Genomic DNA, 10,793 nt, shown 5'->3' on the forward strand with positions numbered 1-10,793 from the left:
AAGAAATCAATGTGTCACATGCAGGTGGCAGTGAGGATGAGGTCCTCTTTACGTATTCACTTGATGCCCATTCACTTCTTACAGGTGGTCATGGTATGCACTCATGGATCATTGATTCAGGTGCCTCCTTTCATGTCACAGGTTGCAGAGACTTGTTTGTCAGGTACACTGCTGGCAATGAAGGAGTGGTTTATTTGGGTGATAACCATGCATGCAAAATTCTTGGCAGAGGTGATGTGAGGCTTGTGTTTTCAGATGGCTCACAGCTTATGCTCCATGATGTCAGGCATGTGCCTGAGATCAAGAAGAATCTGCTTTCTACTGGACAGCTTGATGATGCTGATTATGTTACCACATTTGGTAGTGGAAAGTGGAAGATTAGTAAGGGCTCACTGGTTGTTGCCAGAGGCTCTAAGGTGGACACTCTTTATTTCATGCATGCAGGTGTTTGTCACCATGCTAATGTAAATGCAACCGAGCTGCCGGAAATTTCTATGTGGCATAGCCGGTTGGGACACATGAGTGTCAAGGGAATGGAGCAATTGTCTCGTTTGGGTTACTTGCCTTCTCTAAAGTTTTCAAGTTTTCAGTTTTGTGAGCATTGTATATATGGTAGGCAACTACAGTGCCCCCACAAGAAAGCTCTTGGACAGAAAGATGCTCAGTTAGAGCTTGTGCATACAGATGTATGTGAGATGCCTCAGCTTTCTTTGGGAGGGGCAAAATACTTTGTGTCTTTTATTGATGATGCCACACGCAAGGTGTGGGTCTATCCTCTTCGTTTGAAGAGTGATACATTTTCAGTGTTTCAAAAGTTTGTTGCTCTTGTTGAGAATCAAACTGGCAAAACACTGAAGGCTTTGCGTTCCGACAATGGTGGAGAGTATACGTCCAAACAGTTTCAGGACTTTTGTGATGCTAAAGGCATCAAGAGGGAGCTCTCTACTCCTTATGATCCTCCACAAAACGGGACAGCAGAGAGGATGAACAGGACCATTCAGGAGAAGGTCCGTTCTATGTTGTCACATGCTGCATTACCTCATGGTTTTTGGGCTGAAGCTGTTATGACAGCCGTTCACCTTATAAACAGGTCACCTAACACGAGGCTTGGTGGGAAAGTGCCAGAAGAAGTATGGACAGGGAAGCCTCCGTCATACAAGCACTTGAGAGTGTTTGGTTGCGTTGCGTACGTGCACATACGCAGGGAAATGCGCACCAAACTTGATCCTAAGTCTCATAAATGCATATTCCTAGGATATGGTGACAGAGGTGAAATGGGGTATAGACTTTGGGATCCCATAAATAGAAAGATCATACGCAGCAATGATGTCATTTTTGATGAAACATGCATGTATAAGGAGCCTGCAAGGCAACAGGAGCCTAGCAGAGTCATCTTTGATGATGATGGACATCATGGACAACAACAAAGGGCTGTAAATCAGCCATTACAGCAGGAAAACCAGCCCTTAAATGGTGCTGAAAATGGTCCAAATGGACAGCCAGATATGGCAGAAGATATCCCTATGGATATACCACAGTTAGAGGAGATACCGGGCATGATTTTTCAGCCTTATGGCATGGAACAGGAGCCACCAATGGGTGATATGCAGGCTGGACAGCAACCTGCAAATGATGGTCATTGGGTACGGAGGTCCACTAGACCCTCCAGAGTCCCTGACAGGTTTGTTCCAGGGGTTGACTACTTGATGCTCACTGACTGTGGGGAGCCCTCATGTTATAAGGAGGCTTTACAGAGGGCAGACAAGGCTCTATGGGAGCGTGCCATGAAGTCAGAGATGGATTCTCTGCATAAAAATGGAACATGGAAGTTGGTGCCTTTGCCTGCTGGCAAGAAGGTTTTGCCATGCAAGTGGGTATACAGGCTCAAAGTTGCATCAGATGCTAAGCCAAGATACAAAGCCAGGTTAGTGGCTAAGGGCTTCAAGCAGGAATATGGTGTGGACTTTGATGAGATCTTCTCTCCAGTGGTCAAAATGACCACACTTAGAGCTGTGTTGGCTTTGGTTGCACATGATGATCTAGACTTGATTCAGATGGATGTGAAGACTGCTTTTCTTCACGGTGATCTCCATGAGGAGATATATATGCAGCAGCCAGAGGGTTATGCAGTAAGTGGAAAGGAGAAGCTTGTATGCAAGCTGAAAAAGAGTCTTTATGGGCTCAAACAGGCACCAAGAGAATGGTATCATAAATTTGATACATTCATGAAATCTCAGAAATTCAGGAGAAGTGACATAGATCACTGCTTGTACACCAAGAAAGCTTTGGATGGCAGTCTCTTGATTCTCATTTTGTATGTTGATGATATGTTGATTGCCGGGAAATCTCGTAAAGAGATGGATGCCTTGAAGCAGAGGCTGCATCAAACCTTTGATATGAAGGATTTGGGTGATGCAAATCACATCTTGGGTATGCGGATACTTCGGGACAGAAATCAGCATGTGTTGTATTTGTCTCAGAAGGAATACATTGGCAAAGTCTTGCAGAGGTTCAATATGGACGGGGGGAAGAAAGCTAGTACTCCTTTGCCTCCATATGTGAAACTCAGTGCTATGGACAGCCCACAGTCAGATAGAGACAGGGCTGATATGGCCAAGATTCCGTATGCTTCAGCTTGTGGCAGTCTCATGTATGCCATGGTTGCTACTAGGCCGGACATTGCATTTGCAGTGGGAGTGGTTTCTAGATACATGGCCAACCCTGGCAAGAAGCATTGGGAAGCAGTGAAAGGTGTCATGAGATACCTGAAGGGCACACAGGATTTGTGCATTTGCTTTGGCAAACAGGATGCATTAGTGCATGGTTACACGGATTCGGATTATGCCGGTCATCCAGATAACCGGAAGTCTACTACCGGTTATGTATTTACATTCACAGGAGGTGCTGTGTCATGGATATCCAGGATGCAGAAGTGCACTGCCTTATCTACTACAGAGGCCGAGTATATTGCAGCCACAGACGCTTGCAAGGAGGCATTATGGCTATCTCGGTTAGTGGTTGATTTGGGTTATACAGGGGATATTCCATTGTTGCATTGTGACAGTCAGAGTGCCATTCAGTTGGCAAAGAACCCTGTTTTTCATGCAAAGACGAAGCATGTGGATGTGAAGTATCACTTCATCAGAGAGGTGATAGAGAACAAGCAAATTCAGCTTGTTAAGATTCATACGGATGACAACCCGGCTGATCTGTTGACGAAGAGTTTGCCTCCGGAGCGGTTTGCTCATTGCAGACACTTGATGGGCATTGGATGAGGCCAGTTTCAGCCTTGATATGGCCTTGTATATTATCATGTACATGCTGATTTTTTCTTTTCCTTTACTTAAGGGCACTTTGCCTTTAAGTGGGAGGTTGTTGGGGTAAAGGCGTTATGCCCACCCTTATAGTGTGTACAAGCCCATAAGTTATAGTACATAGTACACTTAGTACTTTTAATGTACTAAGTGCACTATGTGTACTAGTGCAATATACATGTGTGATAGGGGAGTCACACACTCATGCTTTTCATGAGTTGACTTATCCCCACAACTCTCTCTCCCTTGCTTCTCTGTGTATGTCTCCCATGAATGAACTCTAAACCCTAATTCAGGTTTCTCCCCATCAGGAGACTCAGCGCAGACTGGCACTGCTTCATGTGCAGGACAATGCACACCTGACCTCGGACGCAAGGAGTAGAACCCTGGCTGACTCGTCCTGGATTGGGCTCACATGGGACCAGTTTTCCACTCCAGGTCCTAGGTCCTGCACCTTCTTGTTCAGATATGTCCACGTGGCATCCAAGTGCGGGATGCTAGTGACACTTGTTCCCACTCTCCTCAATGGATTTTGGATAGCTGTGCCACAAAACACGACTTATCACAAGGATTGGCTTGATGAACTATAGCAACGTCACGGCAGAGTTGCCATTGGAGATAACTCTACTATCCCCATTCTTGGCGTAAAGACAATGCTCCTCATTCCGGATGACAATGGAGGGAAGACACCTCGAGAGTGCTATATGTGCCAGATTTAGGATTTCATCTCCTTTCTGTACATGAGATTTGCAAATTGGGCACTAAGGTGGAATTTATAGAGGACTCGATGATCATACGGGACCCTCTGACAAGATCCTTTGGCAAGGCATAGAGGACCATGGCCTCTACAAACTCATGGCTCTTTACTCTCACACAAGTACCCGCACATGCGATCTTTGGCATGCTAGATTTGGGCATCTTCCTTTGGAGGCCATGTGGAAGGCTTTTTGGGAGCAACAGGTGGATGGATTACTAGATGCTGGCACACGTGAGGGCCCTTGTCACTCTTGTCTCAAAGGGAAACAACATCGGGAGGCCTTTCCAAAGAAGGCTACACGGCAAGCTACGACACCTTTGGAGTTGGTTCATGCAGATTTGTGCGGCCCGATGCGCACTTCGTATATTAGTTTTCCCATTTATGTTTTTCTCTTGGTTGACGATTTTACCTGGGCCTATTTTCTCAAGTCCAAAGATGAAACTTTTGACACATTCCAAACAGGTTATCGGGTCTACAATCCTCCAACCTCGAAGATCATCGTTAGCAGAGATGTGGTGGTTGATGAGACTTCATCTTCCATTGCAAAGGGTGCTTCTTCATCTTCAGGGGCTAATTCGACTCAACCTCTCCTTGGTTCCTTGTTGGATCCTCATGTTCCTCTTCCTCGACTTGACCCCGCACACCCTCGAGCACCTTAGGCAGAGGAATCATCCAACATTGATCAGGAGGAGGAGATTTTGGTGGATGCTCCACAGCAGGCTACATCTCAAGAGCACGGTTCGACTTCTGAGGGGGGATCTCAGATTCCCAATTGGTTGTACCAGACATTGCTGGACTCATGGGTAACACGGTTGCCTTCACCTCCAACAAGGGATCCCCGTCAATCGGAGCAGTTGTGTACCACGACATCATCTCAGGAGAACCTGTGCCTCAATTATGCACTTATGTCACGCATCCAGGACTCGGAACCTACTCATATTGGGGAGGCACTTTCCAAACCAACTTGGAAGCAGGCCATGCAAGTGGAGCTTGACTCTATTGAGCAGAATCAGACTTGGAAGCTGGTTCCTAGACTGGCAAAGCGGAAGGTGATTGGTGTCAAATGGATTTGTAAGACCAAGTACAAATCGGATGGGACTCTAGAAAAGCACAAGGCCAGGCTTGTGGCCAAAGGCTATTCTCAAAAGGCAAGTGTGGATTTTGATGATACCTTTGCACCGACTGCTCGGTGGCGACCATACAGACTGTTCTTGCTCTTGCTGCACACTCCCATTGGCCCATGGATCTAGGCATCAAACTCTCCTCTTCTGGATCTGATCCAATGACAAATACACTTCTGTACAGGAAACTGGTTGGTTCCTTGATTTGGTTGGTTGCTCAACACACGGCCTGAATGTGCATTTGTGGTGGGAACTCTCAATGCTTTCATGCAGGCACCATTGGACACTCATTGGCAAGCAGCACTCCGCGTGCTGTGGTACTTGAGAGGTGATTTTGGCATTTTCTATGGAGAGGGGGTCACTTTACGTGGCTGGAGCGACTCCGACTAGACTGGAGATGCAGATTCCCGACGATCTACTACAGGGTATTGCTTTACTCTTGGATCTGGAGCCATTTCATGGACGAGTAAAAAGCAGCCTACAGTGGCGCTTTCATCGACTGAGGCAGAGTATCCAACGGCTTGTTCAGTTGCTTGTGAGGTGATTTGGTTGTGGCAGCTACTTGAGGAGATTGGTTTTCGATAGTATCAGCCTACCCTTATCTCATGCGACAACTAGAGTTGCTTGGCTATTGCTAAGAATCCGGTATTTCATGCAAGGACCAAGCATATAGAGGTCCAGTATCACTTTGTGCGAGAGCAAATCTTGGAGGGAGACATTATCCTTGAACATTGTCCTACCCAAGACAACGCTGTAGACTTATTCACCAAAGGATTATCTCAGTCAGCTATCGGCATTCATGGCAACTCCTTGGGTCTTGGGCCACCCCAGGACCTGAGAGGGGGTGTTAGCATATATCATCTCCTATTGGTGGCTTTTTTGGTGCTTGTGGGGGGCATTTCTATGCTCAAGCATTCCCCATATTTTTTCCCTACTTTATGGGCCTTTGATGTGGGTTGCCACCCACTTTATGGAGTTTTTCACCTATTTTCAGGTCGTGTAGGAGACTATGATGCAGTCGGCCAGCCCATATTGGAATATATATATATGGGCTGCCCTCTTCCTCATTTATCGTTCATTCCTTGATCATTCTTGTTGATCACTTTGGTGAGCACCTTCAGCCCTTTGCCTTCAGAGTCCACTCCTCGCCTACGGGCTGGTTGTATCCATTCTTTTCTTGAGGATTAGTGCATCAGCATTTTTCTGTTTTCTCATCTCTCTCTTGGAGAAGCTGGCAATAGCGGATGAATAGAGAAGTACTGTGAACTTGTGAACTGAGAAGTGAGAGTCTCAAGAGGTGCAGCTGGATCCATCAATAAGAGGCCGTGGTAGATGTGATTGGAATAGACATGATCGCTATCGTGGGTGAAATTAGTAGTGGTGTAATGTGTAGTAGGGAGTAAAGGTGCGGGTGTGGGTGGAGTGGTGGTGAGAGAGAAAGTGAGGTGGGCATGATCAGCACCAAGTGGGCGTGTGGGGATGGTAAAGGCTGATATGTGCTGTGCCATCTCCATGGATCCCAAAATGTAGTCAACTATGCTGGATCCCCCTCCATGTGGAAAGCAAGTAAGCCCTCCCGAATGTGGCCATCGTGTCATCCCGTTATAAATAACGAGACTATGCCTAGATCCCAGCTCGAGTAGATGTCTCCCATATCTTGTAATAGCCCCATGATCCTAAGAAAAGCGCTGGCCTCCTGTGCCCGCCTAGTCGAGGGTGCGGAGCTAGATGGGATCCTCAAAATCATATCTCACACTGCTTACTCCTGGTCTTGGCGTTGAAATCCCCGAGTAGGAGAACTTCACCCAGCCGCATAAACCCCACAATCTCGTCGGAGAGTGATGTATATGGTGAAACACCCCTCCTCTCCTCCTCCTCCTCCTCCTTCTCATGGACCACCTGAGTGTGCTGCTGAGCATATCGTGAGGCATCAGGTGGAAAGTAGCATACAACTATATAAAGTGGCTTGGTGGGTGTGAGCTGGAGTCAAATCCACATGTATCTCGCCTCATTGTCACTCCAGACTATACTGATCATCCCCTGTAAATGGTCTCGAAAAAGGACTGCTACACCTTCAGATCCTTGAACTCCCCTGGATGTGCGGGTCTTCCTACAGTATGTAGACTCCCACTGATATCCTGAGAGAGAGGGAGAGAGAGAGAGAGAGAGAGTAATCAATGTCTATTAAAGACCCAATGGATCTATGAAAGTAGCAATAAAACCAGTGAAGCCAGTAGCGCTCATAAAGTTCCATCCTCCACTACAATACATATGGAGGTAATGTCTACTATCAATGGCGGTGCCACTCTGTCACTGGAGTATATCCTGGATCTGTAGTTAGCAAGATGATGGCCTGGATCTCCGAGGGTTGGGGCATGTGGCTCTCTGATGATGCCGTCCTCAGTACTCCACATGTGCCAGGAGATTTGTGAGTCTCGAGTCCAAGGCGGCAACTTCCTGGCGAGCCCAGGTGTCTCATCTATGGCTCTATTGGTGGAGAGACATCTCTCTGTCTGAAGAATGTCCATGATTTGAAGCTGTTGTATGAATGGCAGTCCAGCCCAAGGTAGCACTAGTGGGCTACACACACTTTTTTTTTGGGTAATATCCAGTGCAGTATATTTATATGCTCATAAATTTACATGATGGGAGGTCTCCGAAATGGAGAGTATCCCAAAGATCAGAAACATAAAAAGAAAAGCTCTATGCAAGAAGCATCCATATCACCCTCATGGGACAGGCATCATATAAGGATTGCCGCAATGAGGCTCGGAAAGATTCATATGACTTGTGAATCTGCCGACCCAAGTATGCCAAATTATGCTCACTCCAGATTGTCCAAAGAGCCCAATATCTCACCCAAGAGAGAAATAGTGAGTATTGAGACAAAGACCTCATAAATCTGCCAAAGAGCCAGAAATGTTTCCCAAATCTGCGACTCGGGAAACGGAACCGAAGATAATCTGAAATTCTCCTGAGGAGGATCCTAGAACACGGGCAGTGCCAAAGCAAATGAAGAACAGCCTCTGAAGGAGCCTGACATCTTAAACATGTGGATGGTGCAATGCGACGTTTAGCAAGTGTGACCCCCACTGACAATGTGCCTGTCATACATCTCCAAAGAAAAAGTCTTTGTTTCAATGGCATTTTACACTTCCATAACATCCCGAGATTCTTCCGCCACCACCATGAGAGGGGCTTCCTTATATGCCACAGAGATGTAGCAAAGGGTTGCAATTGCCAATCCGTAAGCCTGTCTGTGTCAGCCCCACAGGAGGAACAGGTAGAAAAGGATGTAATAAATCAGCAATTTTCTTCCATATAGACCTATGATGCATTCCCAATGCATAGGAAGCAGTGGCCTGAGGAAAAGATAAGACATAGCCCTGATCATCTACCACATCATGTATGTATCTAATTCCCAATTTCATGAGATTGTATGCCCGAACAGGTTCCTGTAAAGCGAGTGGAATGTCAAAGATGGCACTCCAATGAATACTTTCTTTCCTCATTGAGTTTGTCCCCGAGCAATTATCATGAGCCCATTTGACCTTAGAAAGTGCTTGTTTCCAGTCAAGTATCAGAGCAGTAGAGAAAAGACAGCCAGGTATCTTCCCTACAAATCTCCCAATGACAACCTCCCAATGATCAGTAATCCAATGACCATAAGCACAAGTCCTCATGTTGACACACATGGATGCTAGCATACAAGTCCATGGCTGTTGTTGGCGGAAAAAAGTGTGCAGCATAGTCGCCTTCCTTGCAAGTACATGATATCTTATATTGAGGACATTAAGTCCACCATGCATCCTAGGAGAGCACACCATTTCCATCTTCATCAGTCTCAATGCTTTCACAGCAGTTTTTGTCCTCCATAACATCTCCATAGCTTGAGACATATGGGCTACACACACACACATATACATATACCACGCCAAGTGACCAGCAAGGTCCAAACATGCGACATCATGCTATGTTACAAAAACCCTATCCAACCGAGCTAATGCTTGCTGGTAATTTGTCTGAGTTTTTATCTTCCATGTACAAATAGTCCTCACAGAATGTTGACTCGGAATTTTACTGAAATGTCCTTTCCAAACCTACGGGAATCACAACCCCAGCTACCCAGCACGAAGCCAAATAGTGTCCACACGCCATACTGGAATACATTTCAATTCATCAAAAGGACCCCCAACTAAATCACCTACTAACCCATCACACTTCATTTGAACCTTGCATGAAAGCCTTTTACCTTCAGAAAGCTCAATCCAATCACCCAACATTTTATATAAGACTCGCCCAAAAACGTTTTCAGAAGCTTTCATGAAATACCTTTCGATTTGGCCGTATAGCTGGATACTTCGATCCTTTGTGGAGTCATCCACGCTGTTGAGAGAGGCCAAGACAAGGCGAGGCTTGGCCGATGATGATGATGATGATGATGATGATGATGAGAAAGAGATTGTTGAGGGGGCGACATGAGGCCGCCAAGGTCGCCAGAAATGATGACGCTGGTTGGCGGATGAGATCCACGCTGGGTTTGAACAAGAAGAATACAGAAGCAGCTGTGGATGGTGGTGGTGAGTCGTCATTCTTCGAGACACAGCTAAGGCTTCCCATTGGACATCATCATCACATTAATAGAAGTAAATTAAGTTTTGGTCCTAAGAATTCTTTTTTTTGAACCAATACTAAATATATATATATTACTTCAAATCAGTTTTTAATATCCAGATCCAGATAATAGAAAAGACCAACTTGAGTCCTCTACTTCATAATCATACACCTTACTTGTTTTCATTCAAAAGTTTACATAGCAAGTTCCATCTGTCTTCCTCCAATACAAAACTAGACTGCCCCCAAGACGTATGGTATCCCGTTGAATGCAAGCTTCCATCATGGCTTCAGTAGTACATCCTCTAGGAGTCTGCTTTTCCAGCACATCACCCTTCTTGGATCAGATTTTGATTGTAGGCCTTGCCCCAACAGGGTTCTCTATGAATGCTACAAAAGTGCAGTCCACTTACTTCTCTTTGAGATACCATCTTCTTCTAGTTTCAGGACCAAATTTAACCTATTATTTGGGCACCAATACCAACCTGCATCATGTCAATCATGTGTTATGTTTCCCGAGTATGCATGAAAATCCCCCAAAGAGATAGAAAAATCAAGTGATGCCATTTTGCAACCTCTGAATAAGTTGACCCATCCCATCTTTATCCCGTTTGCTCACACAGACAATCGACCAGCACATATATACAAAGACAATAGACCAGCACATATATACGCTCTTATGCATCAATTCGGTCACATCCAAACTAATAGAAGATCCATTCTAAAACACAATGCAATTCCTAGTAATCTAAATTTCCCACAAGTAACAAGCTTTGATAATGCTAAACAAAGTGTCTATAGCCCCATCATTAGGTGTCCATTTCCCCAAGATCCAATCTCCCCAATACCCCCCCTGAATCCCTAGACAATGTTCAATCCACTTGCCAATTTTACCCCATGCTCCTCTGATGGTTGGACAATCCCAAAATGCATGTTTACCATCCTCCAATGTAGATTTACATCTGGGGCAAAATCTACTAGTAAAGT

General features: G+C 45.5%; 1 protein-coding gene across 1 annotated transcript in view; it reads right to left on the minus strand.

Moving 5' to 3' along the window:
* LOC147617442 (Gut esterase (DUF1350)) overlaps positions 1–9,841 on the minus strand; it is a 98,800-nt gene extending 88,959 nt beyond the window's left edge. Inside the window, exon 1 of the mRNA XM_086775711.1 lies at positions 9,525–9,841. Within this exon, the coding sequence (XP_086631837.1) occupies positions 9,525–9,784 (260 nt within the window). The 5' untranslated portion in view covers positions 9,785–9,841. The remainder of the gene's footprint in view (positions 1–9,524) is intronic.
* Between the last annotated feature and the right edge of the window lie 952 nt (positions 9,842–10,793).

Source organism: Cibotium barometz, chromosome 36 (genome assembly GCF_041138505.1).
Source record: "Cibotium barometz isolate CiBa-2024 chromosome 36, ASM4113850v1, whole genome shotgun sequence".
Lineage (NCBI taxonomy): Eukaryota > Viridiplantae > Streptophyta > Polypodiopsida > Cyatheales > Cibotiaceae > Cibotium > Cibotium barometz.